This window comes from Rhinopithecus bieti, unplaced genomic scaffold (genome assembly GCF_001698545.2).
Source record: "Rhinopithecus bieti isolate Rb0 unplaced genomic scaffold, ASM169854v2 scaffold_12573, whole genome shotgun sequence".
Taxonomy (NCBI): Eukaryota; Metazoa; Chordata; class Mammalia; order Primates; family Cercopithecidae; genus Rhinopithecus; species Rhinopithecus bieti.
In genome coordinates, this window is record NW_016807321.1 from 901,272 (window position 1) to 922,570 (window position 21,299).

General features: G+C 61.1%; 1 protein-coding gene across 1 annotated transcript in view; it reads left to right on the forward strand.

Moving 5' to 3' along the window:
• Positions 1–6: 6 nt before the first annotated feature.
• The window catches only part of COL9A3 (collagen type IX alpha 3 chain), a 30,722-nt gene continuing 9,429 nt past the window's right edge, over positions 7–21,299 (forward strand). Inside the window, exons 1-30 of the mRNA XM_017881210.1 lie at positions 7–112; positions 534–602; positions 1,863–1,898; positions 2,538–2,609; positions 3,264–3,317; positions 4,522–4,557; positions 4,853–4,876; positions 5,103–5,156; positions 5,468–5,521; positions 6,025–6,066; positions 7,535–7,591; positions 8,039–8,092; positions 8,757–8,810; positions 9,124–9,177; positions 9,674–9,727; positions 10,095–10,148; positions 10,778–10,831; positions 11,637–11,690; positions 11,796–11,849; positions 12,310–12,354; positions 12,483–12,536; positions 12,621–12,674; positions 13,201–13,254; positions 13,356–13,427; positions 15,179–15,214; positions 16,096–16,140; positions 18,999–19,031; positions 19,267–19,413; positions 19,561–19,615; positions 20,173–20,355. Of these exons, the coding sequence (XP_017736699.1) occupies positions 35–112; positions 534–602; positions 1,863–1,898; positions 2,538–2,609; positions 3,264–3,317; positions 4,522–4,557; positions 4,853–4,876; positions 5,103–5,156; positions 5,468–5,521; positions 6,025–6,066; positions 7,535–7,591; positions 8,039–8,092; positions 8,757–8,810; positions 9,124–9,177; positions 9,674–9,727; positions 10,095–10,148; positions 10,778–10,831; positions 11,637–11,690; positions 11,796–11,849; positions 12,310–12,354; positions 12,483–12,536; positions 12,621–12,674; positions 13,201–13,254; positions 13,356–13,427; positions 15,179–15,214; positions 16,096–16,140; positions 18,999–19,031; positions 19,267–19,413; positions 19,561–19,615; positions 20,173–20,355 (1,786 nt within the window). The 5' untranslated portion in view covers positions 7–34. The remainder of the gene's footprint in view (positions 113–533; positions 603–1,862; positions 1,899–2,537; positions 2,610–3,263; positions 3,318–4,521; positions 4,558–4,852; positions 4,877–5,102; positions 5,157–5,467; positions 5,522–6,024; positions 6,067–7,534; positions 7,592–8,038; positions 8,093–8,756; positions 8,811–9,123; positions 9,178–9,673; positions 9,728–10,094; positions 10,149–10,777; positions 10,832–11,636; positions 11,691–11,795; positions 11,850–12,309; positions 12,355–12,482; positions 12,537–12,620; positions 12,675–13,200; positions 13,255–13,355; positions 13,428–15,178; positions 15,215–16,095; positions 16,141–18,998; positions 19,032–19,266; positions 19,414–19,560; positions 19,616–20,172; positions 20,356–21,299) is intronic.

Sequence of the window (21,299 nt, forward strand, 5' to 3'; positions counted from 1 at the left end):
GCCAGCCCCGCCGCAGTTCAGACTCCGCGCAGCCATGGCCCGGCCGCCCGCGCTCGCCCCGCTCCTGCTCGGGCTCCTGCTCGGGGAGCTCCTGGCGGCCGCCGGGGCGCAGGTGAGCGTGAGCTCCGGGCTCTGACGCTGGACGTGGAGCCGCGCGGCCCAGGGACGGCCCCAGCCCCGAACCCGCCACTCCGGGGTGCCCGGCGCAGCCTCGACGCCCCCAGCCCGTGTCGCCGTCGGGGTGCGGAGTCGCCAGAGCCTCGGGATGAGCCCGGACCGACCGCGTCCTCGATGGGTCCTCGCTGGCCCTGGTCGGCCGGCGCCGCCGCTTCTGCTGGGAGCACAAGGAGGCCTTTGTTCCCGCGGCCCGAGGGAGGCGGGGGACACACTGCCTGGGGCGCCTGGCTCCGCCCGAGGCTTTGGGGCTCACCGAGGAGAGCAGGCCCCGGAGCCGCTCGGGACCCGGGAGGAGGGAATGCTGGGTCAGGCCCACTGGGGCACCTGCGCTGCTTAATGAGTTTTCTCCGTTTCAGAAAGTGGGACTCCCAGGCCCTCCAGGCCCCCCAGGGCCACCGGGGAAGCCCGGCCAGGACGGCATTGACGTGAGTTTGGGGGTGGGGAAGGCCCCGAGCGCTCTGGGGTTCTGACTCTGGCCCCCACCTCCCTGAGCTCCCCAGCCTGATGGAGAGAAAACCAGGCCCCACCTCCCAGAGCCAGGGTGCCATCAGGGGTCAGCCAGAGCCTTCACGGGATGGAGGTGGCCCTGCGGGGATTGCTGGTGGATAGGGGTGGAGGGTGTCACGTGGTGGTCCTCGACCCAGAATGCCAGCACTGAGGTATGTGTCTCTGGGTCCCCTGAGGGGCCTGTGCCCCTGTGTTCTGGGTTCTGGCCCCTGGGGCTGAAGTGGGGAGGGGCATGTCCCTCGGGTGGTTGGGGACCGGGGGTCTTGTTGGAGGTTGCTGGGCTCTGGAGCCAGCCATGGAGGGGGCTCAGGAGCCGACTCAGTCCCAGAGATGGTGTCCCTCACGGGTATCTCAGGCCTGGTATGGACCAAGCAGCAGGAGGGGGCAGCTGAAATTCTACAGCTGTGTGTCTCTCGGAGGGACCGTCTGGGGTGAACCTCCCATGTGGCCACTACCAGGATAGGGGTCCCCTCAGGGCCTGTGCTCGCTGCGTGGTTCCCCATGGAGGGCTGTGGAGGGCTGTACCAAGAGCCCCCCGTGACCCACTCTCTGCCCCCCGCCCAGCTCGGCCTCAATGGCCACAGCCTCCTTGCCCGGCCACAGGGCTGTGCTCAGGACAGGCATGTGGGCCTGAACCCCCATGGCCCACGGCCCTGGCCTCCCTAGGCTCCTCCTGGGCCAGATACCTGGACCCCAGGGCTCCCACCTGAAGCCTGGTCTTGACGTCTCAGTTAAAGACCCGGTGGTCGTCAACAGGGTGGGGAGCTGGGGGATCTTCCTGGAGACTGTGGGGAAGCTGCCCTTAGCGGCAGATGGAACAGAGGGGCCTCCCAGCCCCCAGGCCTTCTTCCTAAAGCCCCAGGCCATTGAGGGAGGGGGATTAGTGATGCGTTCCCATCACTCCTGGAAGTTGTGTCCCCACGCCTGCAAAGTGATTCCCAAATGCCCTGTGGCTGCAAGCGCTGAGCCCCCCTCTCCAGGTCACCCCTTTGCCTATTGCTGCCCCACACATGGGAGGGCGCCCCCTAGGTATGGATCGGGGGCTCAGGGACGCCTTTTGTCTGCTTGAGCTGGGCCTGCAGGGCTGATGTGGAGGCCAGCACTGCTCTTTTCCCTGAGGCGGGGTTCTTGGGGGACCTCTGATTTTCAGGGTTACATGTGGGTATCTTTCCTCACAGGGAGAAACTGGTCCTCCAGGTCTGCCTGGGCCCCCGGTGAGTGTCCCTGGCTAGAGAGATAACCTTTTTCCAGTCTGGAGAGAAAGAGAGGACTCGGAACAGAGGAGTCATTGATGTCCTGTCATCCTGCTAGAGCCCGGGTTGCCTAAGGGGAGGCCTCAGAGGGCCCGGAGCAGGCCCGGAGCCAGGGGGCGGGAGGGGAGTGTATGGGCTCACCCTCTGCATGTTCTGGGCAGGGCCTGACTTTGAAGCTTTCTTTGGACCAGTGCCAGGCAGGCCAGGGCCGGGGCTGGTACAGCCCTTCAGGTCCCCCAGGCCCAAGGTCGCACGGAGCCCTCCCACTTTCTCCAGCTCCAGGGATTGAGGGTCCTGGGGCTCAGAGTCCTGTCTGGGCCCACTGGGGGTCCAACAGAGGTGCCTGCTGGCCCTTAGCCAGGGAGGCTGAGGTGACCAGACGAAGATCTTACAGATGCCACTGAGGGAGGAGGCGGGCAGCCTTCCTGGGCCAGCAAGGTGTGGGCAAGCAGGACATGCGTGCCCCAGCTGAGCTGGGTCTGCCAGACGGCAGGGAGGACCCAGGTGGGGGGGAATTGGAAAGCATTTTGCTTCCTTGCTGAAGGCCTGGGCTCGGAGCCAGACCCCACCCTCACATCTCTGCCCTTTCCTCCTGCACAGGGACCAAAGGGGGCCCCAGGAAAGCCGGGGAAATCAGGAGAGGCCGGGCTGCCTGGACTGCCGGGTGTGGACGTGAGTGCGCCTGCCCCTCCCCCCATGCCCCACTCCCCGCTCCGAGGCTCTGGAGGAGTCCAGCCTTAATTGCTGTTGTCCAGCTGGGCCTGCTCAGGCGGGAATCCCAGTCCTGAGAGAAGTCTCCAGAAGTCCCCAACAGGGGTCCTTTGGCCTTCATCCCAGACGCCACTAGCATCTGGCAGAGGACAGAGCCAGCCCAGTGGAGTCGGAAGTCCCGCCAGCCTTCGCTTGTCCAGGAACGAGTGCCCATTGTCAGGCCCCTCTGCCCACTGCTGCCCGGGCCCCTGTGAGCCCCAGGCTGGCCTCGCTCAGTCATCATGGGCTCCAGGCCTGACCCCAGGGCCACTGGAGCTTTATTCGGGAAGCCAGGCCTGAGAAGTGAGCTGTCCAGTCCTACTGGGTTGTTCCCCGAGGCCTGACTACAGCAGGGGCCTCCGTTGCTGGCTTCCTGCTGGCTGCCCCCCTCCTCCCAGGCCCTCTGGGCACAGCAGGTACACAGTGGACAGGGCCAGGAGAGGAGGCTGCCAACCTAAGGGTCTTCTGTGCCTCTCTGGACGCACCAAGGGAAGGGTCCATGCTTCCATTTTTGCCTGGGAGTGGCATGTGCTTCCCATATGGCCCCTTGAACTCGCCCTCTGCCTCTTTCCCCAGGGTCTGACTGGGCGAGATGGACCCCCTGGACCCAAGGGTGCCCCTGGGGAACGGGTAAGTGCCTGTGCAAAACCCAGTGGCTTCAGTTCAGCAGTGAAGTCCTCTGGCCACCTCTGGCTGTTCTGTGTCCGCAAGGCCAAGGAGCTGGTAGTTCCAAGGACAGCTGCCCTGCCCATGCCTGGGGTGGAGGGGCAGAAGGGAAGGGTGCCACGTGGCCAGTCCCCTGTGCCTGCCTCCCTGCCCCACCCCCACATAGGGTCAGAGTTGTCCTGGTATCCAGACCATGGCAGGGAGAAGAGGGATGGTTTGGGGGAACCCACCCCAGGTGCCTCCTCAGAATGTCCCTGCAGCCCCCAGGGACCTGGGCAGACCACCACCAGGGACCCCTGGGCACGCAGCCTGCAGAGTCCCCTATGCCTGCCTGCTGGACACTGAATCTTTTACCCTGACTGAGCGGCACCACCGCCCAAGGGTGCCTTTCTCCCCTCGTGGCTTCTGAGTACAAAACTGAAACCAGCATTCTCTCTTCGGCCCTCATAAGACGTGGCAGTCAGCCAACCGGGTGCCACTGACCCCAGACTCAAAGCATCACAGAGGGCAGGAAGGCTGGGCTGGGGACACAAGGACACAGCCCTGCCCTTGGGCCCCTTGAGAGCTCATAAGGCATGAGGCGGATTCTGAGCTGAAAACAGGAGGGAAACAGTAGCTGCTGGTGGCCGAGTCCGTGGTGCCCCAGGGGTGTGGGGTGGGCTCATCTCCAGGCTTTCAGGAGGGGCCTCCAGCCTTAGAGCAGGGCCTGTGTGTGCCGTCCAGGGAATGAGACAAGCAGCAGGGGCCAGACAGGGTCCAGAGAGTTTGGAGAGCAGACAGGACCTGGCTGCCCAAGGCTCCGGGGACTTGCTGACGACGTGGGCGGGGCCTGAGGATTCAGCAGGCTCCGTGGGTGGGTTATCGGGAGGGCTTCCTGGTGGAGACGGGCACCTGGGGTCACTTCTGTGCATCTCAGACCTGCCCCAGGTCGCACCTTCGCCTTTCTGTAGCAGGCACTGGGACTCTGGTGCCATCTGTCTCCAGCAGCTCCCCAGGACGGCAAAGACCCTCCAGGTCAAGAGGGCTCGAAGGCCCTGCCCCTCTGTGAAGTGCAGACTTGGACCCTGTTGCCCTGGGAGTTGGAGTTGTGGGTCCCACTTCAGCGGGAGGGGATTGGGTTTGCAAATAGAGGTCCAGCCCAACCTAGACGCCTGCTTTCCTCCCACAGGGAAGTCTGGGACCCCCAGGGCCGCCTGGGCTGGGGGTGAGTATGGAGTGTGGTCTTCTCCTCTCCATGGAGTTTGGGGAACTGGAGAGTCTGGTCTAAATGGCATCCAGGAATCCCAGGGGCCATCCCTGGCCCTCTCCTCTGCCACCCCTCTGCAGTCTCTCCAGAGGCTGGTGCCTGGACAGAGTCCTGGAGCCCTCTCTGGGCTGGGACCAGATGCTCGTGCCTGGAACCGCCCTTTCCCCGGGACCCACCTGAGCCATCATAGGGAGGGGTGAGGCACAGCCCATGTTGTGCCCAGCAGGCTCTGACCCCATGTTTGGCTTTGCAGGGCAAAGGCCTCCCTGGACCCCCCGTGAGTACTGACAGCCCTCGGGGCCCTGAGCAAGCACGCAAGTACCCAGAGCCTACCAGGCTGGGATGTCCCAAACCGTGCCTGGGGGGTGGGCTTCTCAGGGGCAGTGATCTGACCACCCCATACCTGGAGCCCCCCTCCCTTCGGAGGCGGCACACCGACCCTGGGTGGGGATCCTCGGGGTTCCCGGGTGCAGACCTCCTCACCTCTCTTTACCTCCCTCCAGGGAGAGGCAGGAGTGAGCGGCCCCCCAGGTGGGATCGGCCTCCGTGGCCCCCCGGTGAGTGGCTGTCCCAGACCCCCTTAGAGTGTGCTCACCTGTGGCCTCCACCCCCAGACTCAACAGCCAGGGACCCTCTTCCCCTTTCGCCTTTCCCTTTCTCCCCAACCCCTACCTCGGTAGGTGTTGGTAGAAGCCCTGGCCAATGATCCAGACCCGACCTCAGGACGCAGACACCAGCAGAGGCCGTGGGAGTGGGGGCTGGCGGGAGCTGGGCGTGTCCACCTCCCTGGGAGAAGCCGGACACCTTACTTAGGTGGGGGCTGGTCCCAGTCTAAGTCATACCACTCTAAGAAATAGCCCCTCTCCAGGGACCTTCTGGACTCCCCGGGCTCCCTGGCCCCCCAGGACCTCCCGGACCCCCTGTAAGTACTGGGCAGAGGCTCTAAGAAGTGCTGGGCATGGACTAGGGCACCGGGTTGGGCCCTGCCCCTCACTCCCTCCCCTCTCCCTCCTCCCCCTTTCCGTCCCTCTCTCCTTCCTTTCCCCTCTCCCACTCCCCTTCCCACTCCCCCCCCTCCCCAGGCTCCATGCCCTCTGAGATCTCCTAACCCTAACTTGGCCACTCCCAGAAACAGTCAGTGGTGGGGGCAGTGGCTATGGCTAGGCCAGCCAACTTGGGGATGATCAGGGCTCAGGTCCCCATGGCCACTCTGCCCCAAGGACAGGTGGATTCTGTCATTGTCACATACCCTGTGGGTGGGCCAGCAGCACCCAGCACTGGCCACTTGGGGGATGGGATGAAGGGTCTCCAAGTCCCCTGGTGGATGGGGAAGATCGTGGTCCATCAGAGAGTGGGTGGATGGGTTGGGTGGGTGCAGGTGGACAGGCAGGGCAGGAGAATGTCAGCTGTCTCTTTGTGTCTTAGGGACACCCAGGAGTCCTCCCTGAAGGTGCCACTGACCTTCAGGTAGGCACTTGCAGCCATATATGAAGGGCGCTGGGAGGTGCCTACCTTGGGGGGCGGGGTCTGGCCTGGAGAGGGACTCGTCCATCCTGGCAAGAAGGCAGGGCCTGAACACTCCCTGGGAATGAGAGCTCAGTGCAGACAGCTCAGATACAAGCTGGCAGAGAGCCTGGCTGGGACCTCCCCCTCCCGCTTCCCACCCTCCTCGCCACCGCCTAGACCTGCACTGTCCCTCACGAAGCCACCAGGCGCATGGAGCTGTGCAAATGTAATGAATCACAATCATGTTACAGAGCCCTCGAGCTCCCCTGCGTCATCCGCAGAGGGCACCCTTGGCCACAGATGGCGACAGAATAGTCCCTCGCTGCATTCGGGACTGGAGTCTGAGGCCCACCTTTATCTTGATCTTTGAACCGTGTCAATCGCCCGAAAAGAAAACAGGTTCAGGCCAGGCACAGTGGCTCACGCCTGTAATCCCAGCACTTTGGGAGGCCAAGACAGGAGGATTGCTTCAGCTCAGGAGTTTGAGACCAGCCTGGGCAACATAGTGAGATCTTTGTCTCTACAAAAAATGTTTAAAGTAGCCAGACGTGGTGGCATGCCTGTTGTCCTAGCTACTTAGGTGGCTGTGATGGGAGGATCACTTGAGCCCAGGAGGCAGAGGTTGCAGTGTGCTGTGATCAAGCCACTGCACTCCAGCCTGAGCAACCAAGCTAAACCCTGTCTCAAAAAAAATTTTTTTAAAGTGAAGAGGAAAGAAAATGGGCTTGGGAGGCCACAGATCCGTCTCTCCTCTGTTTGGCAGTCAGTGCCTTGTTTCCATAGAAAGGTTTGATAGTTTTGAAGGGAAAAGCTCGGCCCACTCTGACCTGGCCACCGGTGGCTGTCTACCAGCCTCTCTCCTCACCCCACCCTGGGACCCGGGTGCCTGGCCAGCCTGTGTCTCAGAAGGGAGGCTTTAGGGAACCTTCCAGAATGTGGTGTGTAATTGGGCCCCTGACCATGGGATGAGTGGGGCGGGGGCTGAAGATACAGGTCTGAACCCTTGGCCCAGCCTGCCCATTGCAGCTGTGGGATAATCTAGAAGCAGCCCTGGGTTTCCTGAGCATCAGGCCTGTTGCCTGGGCTCATGGTGTCCCTCCTAAAAACCCCGTGCCAAGTACGTTCCTGTGCTGAGGACAGCCCCTGACCTAAGGCTGCTGCAAGGCCCCCTGCAGAGCCGACTGCCGTGCTGTGCTGAATGGCTGCTTTGAAACCCAGTGTCTGCCGTGGGGCTGAGAAATCCGAGCCGGCTGCTCTATGCAGCCTCCGCTGCGCTTGGCCAGTGCTGAAGGAGACCCTGTCTGTGTCCTGTCCTGGTGCCGTCACCGGGGCGGAGTGGCCTCCTGGGATCCCGTGGGTGCTGACTTCTGCGTCGGAGGGTCCTGCTCTGTTTGGCTGGGAGGGGTCTGACTGCTCTGTTTTCTGACAGTGCCCAAGTATCTGCCCACCAGGTCCCCCAGGGCCCCCTGGAATGCCGGGGTTCAAGGTGAGTCACTGGGACCCAAGCGCTGCCCTGTGCTGGGCAGGAGACAGCTGGGCTCCCATGGGGCTGTGGGGGTGGCAGGTCCAGAAAGCCGGGCCCTGGTTCCAGGGTTGCCCCAGGAAGAAAGCCAGTCCAGCCTCCCTGTCCCGCCTTCAGCACCCCAGTGACAAGCTGATGTGGCCAGGCTGGGACTGGTAATGGGCATCAGAGAGAGACTGTGGGGGAGAGCTAGCCTCAAGCCCCCACCCACCCGCCAGCCCTGGCCCGCTTCTGACCGCAGAGCACCCTCAGGTGGGTCTCAGCGCCTCTCAGGCCTCGGTTTCCCCGTGAGGGCCCAGGCCCGCAGTCCTGCACTGCCGTGTGGCGGGCCCTGGGCTGACCTCACTTCAGTGTTGCCAGGGAGGGGGTGTTCGGGGGTGGGGAGGGCAGTGACCCCATGTTTGCTTTCAGGGACCCACTGGCTACAAAGGCGAGCAGGGGGAAGTCGGCAAGGATGGCGAGAAGGTAAAGCTACCGCACAGCAGCTGGGGAGGGGCTGGGGCCTGGGGGCTGGGCTCAGGCGGGAGAGAGGGGCTGTCTCATGGGTGTGCCTGCGCTGGCACCTGCTGTGCCCGTCTTCTGGGGGCCTGGCTGGCCAGAGCTGCGCGATTTGGGCAGGGTCCCTGGACAGATCCCTCCTGCCTGGCCTGGCTGTGGAAGCTCCCTGGTTTGTGTCTGTGGCCAGGGCAAGGGGCGTCTGTGAGGATGACTTGCTTTAGCCTGTAGCGTTCCCTCACCTGTGGCTGCTATCCATGGAGGGTGTCCATTGTCACGTGCAGGCCGGGGGACCAGGTCTGGGATGGCCTTTAGCATGGCTGGAGTGATCAGATGAGGAGACCCCAGGTGCACATCAGAGGGGTCTCTGCTTGGCCATGAGGAGGGGCCTGGACAGGGCTGAAGGGTTTATGGGAACGGTGACCACGGACCCAGCCCCGCAGGGCGAGGCCACTGAGACTCGCAGGACTGCTCCAGAGCTGTGGGCAAGTGACCCCTTCACAGAGCCTCCAAGGACAACTGTGAAGGGGGCAACACCCCCAGCTGCTTGGGCTTGACTAGGGTGACTGGAGGCAGCGAAAGGTGCAAGGAGAGCCAGACTGGGCCACTGACCACCCTGTCCCCTCTGTTTCAGGGCGACCCTGGCCCCCCTGGGCCCGCCGGCCTCCCGGGCAGCGTGGGGCTGCAGGTGAGGCTAGGAAGGGGTAAGGCTGGTGGGATGGGAACTCAGCCCTGCACATGTCTACCCCCGAGGGGCCATCTCAGGCTGGGGAGCATTTGGCCAATACCCAGGCACAGGAGCGCGACCTGGTTGGGGGTCTCACCTCTGCCAAAGCTGCTGATTTCAAGGCTGGTGCCCCCTACCTCTGGGGGACCTGAGCTGAGGCTGAGGGCTCATGGAAGACACCAGGGCTCCCAGGGGTACCCCGAGGGCCAAGGCCCTGGGTACTCCCCGGGGTGGAGGTGAAGCCCTAGTCTCTGCAACTGTGCCTCTCCCGCAGGGCCCCCGGGGATTACAAGGACTGCCAGGGCCACTCGGGCCCCCTGGGGACAGGGTAAGTCCTGCAGCCCCTAGTGGGGGCCGGCCAGGTGGCTGGGGGCCTGGTTGTCCACACCTCCAGACTTCAGAAGGGCCCCATGAGTGACGCTCTGAAGCAGCCAGCACCCTGGCTCTGGCTGTCGCCGCTGTGGTGCAGGCCTTGCTCTGGGCCCCTGTTCTCGTGTGTGCCTGGGCTGACAGTCAGCAATCACTGACACACACGCACGCAGTCCCAGGCTGCTGTGGGGGCTGTTCTCGCGTGTGCCTGGGCGAGGGCTGATGAACTGCTCGCTGACACCAGCACGCAGTCCCAGGCTGCTGTGAGGGCTGTTGTGGCTTAGGCCAGAGCAAGGGGCAGGAGGGATTTGGAGACGATCAGATGGCATCTTGGGGGAACTTGCTGGGGAGCCCTAGAGGAAGGGCTGCTTGTGTCTGGGCCTCCCCTGAGGGAGCACTGGGGGGATGCCAGCTAGGCCTCAGACAAGAGGACCCCAGATCCCCTCTCTCTGCAGGGTCCCATCGGGTTCCAAGGGCCACCTGGGATCCCAGGAGCGCCTGGGAAAGCGGTACGTGTGTCAGTGGACGGTGGGCCCCGTGCCTCATGACCTCTCTCCCCTTTCCCTGTGCTCCTCTCAGATGCCCCCAGCCCCATTGGGGCCCCCCTTCTGTGGCTGAGCTGTTCCCTGGACACCCTGGGAGGGCTTGTGGCATGAGTAGTGGGTGCTTACCAATGGAATCCATTCTTCGTGGGACATTCACCTCCTTTCTGGTTCTGGATGTGGAATGAGAGGTCACCATTGTCCCTGTGGCACCTCCAGCCATCTCTGACCACTCCTGGAGGGCTGTCCCCTGCCCGGGCCTGGAGGGCCCCCATCCCACTCTGACCATCTCCGTGGTGTTAACTCTGACCCTGTCCCACCTTATCATTTCCAGGGTGACCGAGGCGAGAGGGGCCCAGAAGGGTTCCGCGGCCCCAAGGGTGACCTCGTAAGTGAGAAGGAACTTGGTTCCCTGGGTCCTTATGTGGAAGAACCCAATTTCCCTCCTGACTCGTGCTGGGGATGGGGCACACTTGGGAGTGAGACTGTGAGGGGCCACCCTGGTTGGGCCTGGGGTGCATGGGGGTGAGCCTGGCCCTGGAGGGCCCCAGCTCTCTCCCTGGCTGTTCTCCCAGAGCCACATGGGAGCTCTGTGGCCCCCTGCAGAGCGGCCAACGGGCCGGGTGGAGGGACCAGGCTCCAGGGCTTGGATCCTGCCCCCAGAGAAACGGCTCTTGGGTTGAGCAAGTGAACATAAGGAAAGTCCAGAGACATAAGGAAAGTCAAGCGTTCCAGGAGTGGAACTGAAGTGACCGTCCCCAAACTGGTCAACCTCCACACCTCTCTCGACTGAGCCCTCGCAGCCGGAGCAGCAGGGAGCCACCGAGCCGTGCTGCAGCATCCATGGATCCAAACACAGTTTTCTCCGCGCACCCACAGGCCCCAGGGTGGTGGTCAGGGATGGCTCCTGCCACTGCCCCCCACAGCTCCTTGGTGTCCCCGAGCAGCTGGCCGGGGAATGCGTGAGGCCATCTGGGAAGAGACTGCCACTGCCTCTGTCACTTGTGTGTCCTCTAGGGCAGACCTGGTCCCAAGGGAATCCCCGGAGTGGCCGGGCCAAGTGGAGAGCCGGTGAGTGCATGTGGCTACTCCCCAGAGAATGCTCCTCCCCTGGGTGCTGGCTACGTACAGGCAGAGACTGCACTCAGAAGGGCTGGAGCTCAGTGCCCTCTGCTGTGGCCATCTTGAAATCCGGGTTAACAGTTGAACAGCCCCACTGCCCTGCACATTTCTCGTTTGCCCAGAGCCTCACGAGTGTGCAGGAGTAGGGCCCTCAGGCTGGGTTTGCCTGCATGGAGGACACGGGAAGTAAGGGTGGGTGGGCAGCACCGGTGGGCAGAGGTGGCTACTCCTGGGGTCCCAGGCACCCGTGCAGGCACCTTCCTTCCTACTGTGTGCCCACCCTCAGCCCAGACTGGAGCTCCCTTCCAGCCCCTCATGTTGCCTCTACCCCTGGAGCGGTACCCTCTCTTGGGACACCCAGCACTTGGCTGTGTCCTGATTTCAAAACCAGTCCAGGGTGGGCGAGGCAGGCCTGGCCTAAGTCCTGGCTCCCAAGCCTCAGTTTTTCCACCATAAAATGGGCCAGAACCGAACTTCCCTTAGGGTACCATGATGTGCCTCGTGGACGAGGCCTCGGGCGTCAGCGCTGCTTCAGCACTGCCTCTGCCACCCCCCGCACCCCTCGCCTGTGTGGTCACCGAGGCAGCACTGGTTGCCACAGGCCACCTCGATCATGAAACCAGACAACTGCCAGGGTTTGGGGGCAGACACAGTTTTAGGTTGATGGGGAAGGAGGCTGCCCCCAGGGCGGGACTGTAGAGGAAGGGAGCGGGGGCCGCCTGCCCAACGGGCCTTACGCATCCCTTGTTCCCAGGGCATGCCGGGCAAGGACGGCTGGAATGGCGTGCCAGGACTCGATGGCCAGAAGGTTGGCATGGGGCTCAGGGTGTGATGAGAGGGAGGGGACTGGAGGGGAGTTCAGCCTTCTGAGGCCTCAGCCTCCCCTTCCCCACCCCAATCTCTGTCCTCACAGGGAGAGGCTGGTCTCAACGGTGCTCCGGGAGAGAAGGGCCCCAATGGGCTGCCGGTGAGTGCCTGGTGGGTGGGGCCAGCCTGGGGTGCCACAGCTTCTGCCTGCCCAGGGGCCCCTGTTGGGCTGGGTGGGTTGGTCGCTATAGGGCTGGCTCCCTGTGAGGGGTTCTGGGGCCTGTGTCCATCAGGGCCTGGCACAACCCCTGGCTCCCAGTGGGTGCTGTGCCCGGTGGGTTGCCTGTGTGTTTGCATATGTATGCTTATTCATATGTACATGGGACATGTGTGAACATGTTTATGGCCATCCCTGGATGCCGTGCAGTCATCACCCCCAGGGGCCCTGAGTAGGGGCTCCTGCATCCAAGGCCAGGGAAGCTCTCAAAGCTGCACGTAAGGTCGACAAGGCTGGGAGAAGTCAGCCCTGCCCTTTGGGTGCACTCACTCTGGCCCCTGCACCCTGCCTGTGTGCACATTGCCCTGACCGGCAGGCCTGACCTCAAACTCTCTCCTGGCAGGGCCTCCCCGGACGAGCAGGGTCCAAAGGCGAGAAGGGAGAAAGGGTATGTGGCTGCAGCCGCTTTCTCTCTGCAGGGGGAGGCGAGAGGGCGGGAGGCGAGGGGCCGGGAGGCCAGTGACCTGGCCCTGATGCAGGTGTAGGCAGGCACTCACAGCTTTCCTTTCTCTGCAGGGCAGAGCTGGGGAGCTGGGTGAGGCTGGCCCCTCGGGAGAGCCAGGCGTCCCTGTGAGTATCTGTGGCACCCCAGACCCCACCCCATCTCGCATGTGTGCAGGCCCTGCCCTCACACCCTCCTTCCCTTCCCTGTAGGGAGATGCTGGCATGCCTGGGGAGCGCGGTGAGGCTGGCCACCGGGGCTCAGCGGTGAGTGCAGGGATGTGGCCCTGGGTTGGGGGTTAGCACTGAGCCATTGGCACATGGGCCCAATTTCTGAGCAGGCCGAGGTGGCATTTGGTTGCCTTGATGAGCTCACAAAAGCTGAGGATGCCGGGAGGTGTGGGGCCCTGCCTTCGTGTCCCTCGCCCACTGGGAGATGGTCCGGGCCAGGCGGGAGCTGCCCTGTTTTCAAGCCCTCTATGCCGAGCCTAGCCTTGTGCCCCCGTAGACTGAGATGACAGCACAGGACCCTGGTCGGGGGAGCCATGGGCATGGGTGCCTGGCCCCGAGTCTGGCCTGACAAATTGGGTCCAGGGCATGCCTGAGTTCTGAGACCCCCTAAACTGCCCTGGGAGGTAGCCCTGCCTCTGTCCCCAGCAATCCAGCCAGGTGGCTTAGAACTGGCTCCAGTGTCCACCCAGCTCTGGGGCGAGGCCGAGCCAGGCTCCCTGGGACCTCTTGGGGGCTCCTCGAACCCTGAGACATCCGCTCACACCTCACCTTTGTCTTCCAGGGGGCCCTCGGCCCACAAGGCCCTCCCGGAGCCCCTGGCATCCGAGGCTTCCAGGTGGGTGAGGTTGGGGCAAGGGCCTAACAGGGGGCGGCACACCCAGATGGGTGAGACCCGACAGGGTACAGGCACTGACAAGCCAGGACCTCCCTCCCCAGGGCCGGAAGGGCAGCACGGGAGACCCCGGCCTTCCAGGCCCCCAGGGCCTCCGAGGTGATGTGGGCAACCGGGTAAGTGGCCCTCTCAGCAGGAAGCACGCCCTGTGCCACCAGACGCCGCGCCCACGCAGCCCCCCTACCCAACATCCCCACCCCCTTTACACAGTCCTCATCCACCCCTACCGACAATCCCACGCCCCACGCTATATAGACACCCCCCACCCTACGACAGTCTCCACCGCGAGATCCATAAATACCAATCTACCGTCAGTCCTGCCACCCCCATGAACCGCAAAGTCCCCACCCACTACCACGAGTCTCCACCCCCTACCACAAGTCCCCACATCCCCTACCACAGTCCCTCCACCCTACCACAAGTCGCCACCTACCACGAGTCTCCACCCCCAACCACAAGTCCACCCTACCAGATCCCCCACCCGCCTACCACAGTCCCCCACCCCCTACCACAGTGCCCTGGGACGCAGACAGGGAGAGGAGGCCCTCATAGCTCCCGGTGGCAATTCTGACCATGGGCAGCGTCTCCCTGCATGGTGGAGGCAGTGGCATCGGCCCCAACTGTGGCGCCTTCGGCCCCTCTGACCTTCCATGTGGTGTTCCTTGTGGGTGGGCGGCTGCAGGAGCCTGGGCTCTGCCTCCTGCCCTGTGTAGAGGCCTGGCAGGGGACCTGGCGGGTGACCTGTACACAGGCAGTGCTCATTCCTCAGTGGAGGCTGAGGCTCCAGGAGCCAGGCCTGCTCCTGCCTGCAGTGTCTGGGGAGGCACCATTGACAGAGGATTGCGCTGCTATAAAATGGGTTTGAACACCAAGTCCCAAGTGACTGCAACAGTCACAGTTTCTACCTCGTCAAGACTTTTTCCTGCTGGTTTTGCAGCAGCTGCAGCGTTGGCTCCTTGGGGGTCCGGGCAGAAGGGGGACATGGCCTGCCCAGGGCCCCAGCTCACTGGGAGGAGCCTATGGGTCTGGTCTGGGCCCCAGCCACGCTCCGCCAGGTCCCTGGGGACCTCGTGTGCCTGCTGTGGCCACCTCTGCCCGGCAGACAGACCCCTTTTTAGACGTGAATCCCGAGAAGCCGCCAGGACACAGCTACAGATGCCCGTGCCTCCAGGGTGATGGTCATTCCAGGGTGATGGCCAGGGCTGTAGACACCACCGCCCCATGGGGAATAGCGGGCTGTTCTTTAGCCTCCAGGCAGGACATTCCAGAGGTGGGGGCCATGCCAGCAACCTCAGGGCCTCCGAGAGATGTCAGGGCTGGCACTTGCCCTGTGGGTACTGCGCCTGTCCCAGGTGTGGGCGGGGCCTGGTGGCTGAATTTCCCTTTTGCTTTAAACTCACAGGAAAGCCTCCTGCTTTTCTGCCCCTTGGGCAAGTTCTCACTTACACGGCCATGTGAGCACGGGGACGTTTTTTAAAGGGGTTCATAGCAACTCCCAGACATGTCCTAATTTCGCAATCCCAGGGGAAGGTGATTAGATGAGCTTTTGCATCTTTGACTCCACTGTGATGGAATTATCCTGCGATAGCGCAAAAATACCCGCACGAATTCACGGGTGCTACAAACAATGCCAAACCTAACGAGACTGCACTACCCACAAGGGGAGACAGGACAGAGCCATCGGGCCCAGAGGCTGTGAACCGGAGCTTGGTCTCTGGGCCTGTGTCTGGGAGCCTGTGTTCACAGAAGCCCTTTGTACAGCACAGATGGGGATGTGGGGAGGTGTTTACCATTCCTGGGCCCAGGGCAGGCTTACTTTAGGGATTCCTGTCATTCCTCTAATCCAGAGCCTTTTCTCCACTCCCAGGGTCCGGGAGGCACCGCAGGCCCTAAGGGAGACCAGGTGAGCTGGGCGCAGGCCGGGGCAAAAGGAATGATGGCAAAGCTGCACAGCTTCTCCCAGACTCTGCCTGCCCTGGCTCTGGCCCTGGCTGTGTTTTAGGGATGCTGAGCCTCCTTTCTCCTCTTGCTGTCTCCGTTGGTCGCCCTTTCTGGCTCCTGCCACTCCTGCTTAGGACAGCGACAACAGCACTGGGCACCCAGCCCCCAGGCATGCCCCAGCATGCCCCGCTGCCTTCCTGGGTACAGATGGCTGGCCAGAGTGTCCCTGCATGGTCCTGGGTGCAACAGAAGCTACTTCTGGTACAGGAGGCACCAATAGGGACCCTCATAAGGACCGAGGTGTTTCCTGTTGTCCTTTTGGAGAACTAACAGAGGGAAGGGGCTAGGCTCTGCATGTGTGTTTTGCAGGCAGATTCGAAATGCATTTCTACCCTTCCAAGCACTTTTCTCTCTGGAAAGAGAGGTGGGTGGGGCCGTGGTCGTGGCTGCCCTGCCCTCCTGCACCTCCTGTCTGGGTGCGTGGGGCGCTGGTTTTTGTGGCTCCTCTGCAGTGCTCTCACTTCTGGGCACAAGGCCTTTCCATACAGCTGGAGGGCCTGCGGCAATCGAACCCCTACCCTAGGTTCTGCTTGGCAGAAAAGCCTCATTATGCAAACAAATGTCTTCCGTTTTTTTGGCCCCGCCTCTGGTTGCAGGTCTCCCAAGGCAGGGTCCTGGGCTGCCTTTGGAGCTGATTAAAAGGCAGCCCTGGGGCCTGGGCTTTTGGCCTGGACCTCAGGATGAACTTTACACCCACGGAGGCTTGAGAGCGGGGAGTTTAAGGCATGAAGTCTCTACTCACGCATCAACAGCTCTTTTAACTTTGGGGTGTATTGTTTTCAGGGCATTGCAGGTTCCGACGGTGTTCCTGGGGATAAAGGAGAACTGGTAAGTAATTAGGTAACCTCACTGTCACCAATAGCTGGGAGCGAGGTCGTCACTGTGGCCGGGGAGCAGTCCTGGGGACAGGCTCTCCGTGGAAGATCTGCAGCTCTGCTGGGCAGCGTGGGGATGGGGCAGGGTCGGGCAGGGGCCCTGGCAGGAAAGCGAGGCAGCTCTGAAGTCTGACCTGACCCGGTCAGACCTGTGGGGCTCCTGCACTCTGCCCCGGGGAGTGGCACCTGCCTGAAGCAGTCACAGCGGCGTTTTTGTTTTGTTTTCTTGTTTTTGTTTTTTTGGGGGGTTTTTTTTTGAGACGAAGTTTTGCTCTGTTGCCCAGACTGGAGCACAGTGGCGCGATCTCGGCTTACTGCAGCCTCTGCCTCCTTGGTTCAAGCAATTTTCCTGCCCCAGCCTCCTGAGTAGCCAGGATTACAGGCCCTCCCGCAGCCGACTAATTTTTTATGTTTTCTGGGGGGGGGGGGGGGGTTGTTTGTTTGTTTGTTTTTGAGACGGAGCCTCGCTCTTTTGCCCAGGCTGGAATGCAGTGACGCGATCTCAGCTCGCTGCAACCTCCCTAGTTCAAGCGATTCTCCTGCCTCAGCTTCCTGAATAGCTGGGATTACAGGTACCTGCCACCACACCCGGCTAATTTTTGTATTTTTAGTAGAGACGGTTTCACCATGCTGGCCAGACTGGTCTCAAATTCTCGACCTCAGGCAATCCGCCCACTTCGGCCTTCCAAAGTGCTGAGAATACAGGTGCGAGCCACCGTGCCTGGCCTAATTTTTGTATTTTTAGTAGAGATGGGGTTTCACCATGTTGGCCAGGCTAGTCTCAAACTCCTGACCTCAGGTGATCTACCCGCCTTGGCCTCCGAAAGTGCTGGGATTACAGGCGTGAGCCGCCGCGCCAGGCCCACAGCTGGGTTTTAACTGAAGAAAACTCCACTTCCACAGGCCTGAAACTCAGGTGAAGCATAAAATTAGGTTCTTGTTTGAGTCCCTTGATAGACACATTTCTCCTTCTGGAGGTAACAAATGGAGCAGTCATGAGTCCGAGGGAAGGAAGGCCTTTCTGGCTTTCCCGAGGCCAGGGTTTTTAATCTATGATTAAGTCTTTCCTTTGTGATTGGGTGAAATAGAAGCAGCCTAGCCTCAGGGACCCCAGTCTCTGGCAGACCTCCGCAGCCCCATGTAAACTTTTTGTGCCTCTGGCCAAAAGACCTCAGTTGTGTGTGTTTCGTGTAGTGAATTCTTTTTTTTATTTTTTTTTGAGACGGAGTCTTACTCTGTCCCCAGGTTGGAGTGCAGTGGTGGGATCTCAGCTTCACTGCAACCTCCGCCTCCTGTGTTTAAGCAATTCTCCTGCCTCAGCCTCCCGAATAGCTGGGACTACAGGTGCCTACTACCACACCTGGCTAATTTTTGTATTTAGTAGACACAGGGTTTCACCATGGTGGTGGTCAGGCTGGTCTCAAACTCCTGACCTTGTGATCCGCCGGCCTTGGCCTCCCAAAGTGCTGGGATTACAGGCATGATCCTCCGCGCCTGGCCCATTTAGTGAATTCTTAGACAACCCTGACAAATGGACCCTGGAATCCCAGAAGCTGCCCTACCTGGCTACTGTTGCTTGTGGGGTGAGGGGCAGAGCCCCTGGCAGGCGTTTCGGGAAACCTAAGGCTTTGCTGTCAGCTACTCACACGGTTGGGCTGTGTGAGGTGACCCCAACCCTCCTGGCCTCAGTGGGGCATGGTACCCGGGCCCGGTTGGTCCCTCAGATGTGTGGTTAGGCTGTGTCAGTCCGTTTTCTGCTGCTGTAACAGAACACCACAGCTTGGGTAATTACAAGGAAAAGAGATTCATGTGGCTCCTAGTTCTGGAGGCTGGGAAGCCCAGACCGAGGGGCACATCCATTGAGGGCCTCCCCACTGCGTCATTCCCTGGTAGAAGGCAGAAGGGCTGAGAGGAGGTGCTAGAGCGGGGGAAGGGGCCCAAACCATCCTTTTCATGAGAAACCCACTGTGGAGACAATGGCGTTAGTCTACTCCGGAGAGCAGAGCTCTCAAACCTAATCACCTCTTAAAGGCCCCACCTCTTTTTTTTTTTTTGAGATGGAATCTCGCTCTGTCGCCCAGGCTGGAGTACAGTGGCCGGATCTCAGCTCACTGCAAGCTCCGCCTCCCGGGTTCCCGCCATTCTCCTGCCTCAGCCTCCTGAGTAGCTGGGACTACAGGCACCTGCCACCTCACCTGGCTAGTTTTTTTGTATTTTTTAGCAGAGACGGGGTTTCACCGTGTTAGCCAGGATGGTCTCGATCTCCTGACCTCGTGATCCGCCCGTCTCGGCCTCCCAAAGTGCTGGGATCACAGGCTTGAGCCACCGCGCGCGGCCGAGGCCCCACCTCTTAACAGCATCGCAGTGGTCCTTCAATTCCAGCATGTGTTTTGGAGGAGACATTCAACCCAGCCGACTGTGTGTTGACGCACCTGCGGCCAGTCATTCCTGAGGACCTGGCTGGAGGGGGTTCCAGGGTTTTAGGGCAGAGAGGTTCAGCCTAGCATTAGGCATGTTAGTAAGAAAAAGGAATGGAAACGAAGTAAGCGTGTGTAGGAGATAGCACGGCACAGCTACCACAGTCACTTTTCCCAGGAAAGTAAGTTTTTAAAAAGCTTCAATCAATCAACACAATCACAGCAATATAAAAAATGTATATAGAAGAACAGAAGGAAGGAACCACTGTCAATATTTGGGTGTAGTCTAATAGCAGGTGTGTGGATGAGTTGATTTATTTTATCCTCGACTGGCTACTTCCCACCCGCCCAGCAATACACACTTAGTTAAAACACACAACTCTTTTCTCCTCAGGGTCCCAGCGGTCCGGTCGGACCCAAGGGAGAGGTGAGTGCCCGGCAACTGTTCCGACGACACAATCTGTGGGTGCCTGCTGGCTTCCTGTCCACTGCTGGGCAACCAGGCGGCCCTGCAGGGCACTGCTCGGTTCTGAGATTGTAAAAAAGCTTGCTCTGGTCAAGGCTGGGCAAGATGGCTCCGTGCCGGCCAGGAAAAGAGCATATCAGGGTGGGTCTGGGCTCCTGGGCTTGCCCCTGACCCGCCTTCCTCTGTTTCTCTGCAGTCTGGCAGTCGAGGGGAGCTGGGCCCTAAAGGCATCCAGGGTCCCAACGGCACCAGCGGTGTTCAGGGTGTCCCCGGGCCCCCCGGTCCTCTGGGCCTCCAGGGCGTCCAGGGTGCTGCTGGCATCACGGGGAAGCCGGGCGTTCCGGTACGTCGCTTTTCCAGCTTTCACAGGGTTTTTCACAGGGTTGTCATCGTGTTTTTTCCTGAAGGAAGTTACTTTGCGGGATGATGGTGGGAACGCCTTACAGAGGCGGCCACCCCCATGCTGACGAATGTGTGGGGTGAATTCCAGGGGAAGGAGGCCAGCGAGCAGCGCATCAGGGAGCTGTGTGGGGGGCTGATCAGCGGTAAGTCAGACACCCGCACGGCTGCGGCTGCGGCAGGGCCCGTCCCCACCTGGGGCTCCCGTGCCTGGGGCTACACACAGCCTTCGCACCACCACTTTCCAGCCAGACTGAGCTGCTAGCACTCACCCTGCCTGTTAGCCCTTGGGGGTCCACGTCCGCCTTGGCGTCTGCCCGTCCTCTGCACCAGAGGATGGCCCACTCTCCGGCCCCGGACTCAACCAGATGCCCGGCACGCAGCAGACGCCCTAAAGTCTACTGAATGCGATGGGTACAAGAACAGCGGAGTGTACCCCTGTGGCTGGCAGGGCAGGTCCCCGGACACCCCCAAGGGCACTTCCTTCACCTTCCCTCTCGCAGGCTTCTCAGGCTCCAAGGGGTTGGGGGGGTCCTTTCTAGCTCCGGCCTTCATCACCCCAAAGCAGTTAAACCATTTTCCATCAATCAGAAGGAAAACTTCCTTCTGGAAGGCAGCACTCTGTAGATATTTTAGGCTTTACGTAACAATACTTTTGATGATCCTCTCTCAAGTAAACGTCTGTGCCCTTGTTTTCCCAAAGAACAAATTGCACAGTTAGCCACACACCTGAGGAAGCCTTTGGCACCAGGGTCCATTGGCCGGCCCGGTCCAGCTGGCCCCCCTGGACCCCCAGGACCCCCAGGCTCCATTGGTCACCCTGGCGCTCGAGGACCCCCCGGATACCGTGGTCCCACTGGGGAGCTGGGAGACCCCGGGCCCAGAGGTGAGTGGTCGACCCCACGATACAGTCACCCTGCTGTAAAAATCCCTGAGACTGACTTGTTAGTAGGCGCTGCTTCTGGTGCCTGCCAAGCGCCCTCAGTGGTAATTCCCAGAAGGCAGGGACCCCTCATATTTTGGGGCCTAGCGCAGTTAACGCCTTAGTAATCCTGTGGGAACTGGAACATTTTTAAAATGTGATATTTTTCTCAAATACCATTAGAACAATATTTGGCAGGGAGAGGTTGATTAAAACTGTAGCGAAGGCTGGGCAGTGGCTCCCGCCTGGAATCCCAGCACTTTCGGAGGCCAAGGTGGGCAGATCACAAGGTCAGGAGTTCCAGACCAGCCTGACCAATATGGTGAAACCCCGTCTCTACTAAAAATACAAAAATTAGCCGGGCCTGGTGGCACACGCCTGTAATCCCAGCTACTCAGGAGACTGAGGCAGGAGAATCTCTTGAAACCCGGAGGCAGAGGTTGCAGTGAGCTGAGTTTGCACCATTGCACTCCAGCTTGACTGGAGTCTCCATAAAAAAAAAAAAAAAGTGAGGAATGGCCGGGTGCGGTGGCTCACGCCTGTAATCCCAGCACTTTGGGAGGCCAAGGCAGGTGGATTACTAGAAGTCAGGAGTTCAAGACCAGCCTGGCCAATGTGGTAAAACCCCGTCTCAGGCCGGGCACGGTGGCTCAACCCTGTAATCCCAGCACTTTGGGAGGCCGAGGCGGGTGGATCACGAGGTCAGGAGATTGAGACCATCCTGGCTAACACGGTGAAACCCTGTCTCTACCAAAAATACAAAAAACTAGCTGGGCGCGGTGGCGGGCGCCTGTAGTCCCAGCTACTTGGAGGCTGAGGCGGGAGAATGGCGGGAACCCAGGAGGCGGAGCTTGCAGTGAGCCGAGATCGCGCCACTGCACTCCAGCCTGGGCGACACAGCCAGACTC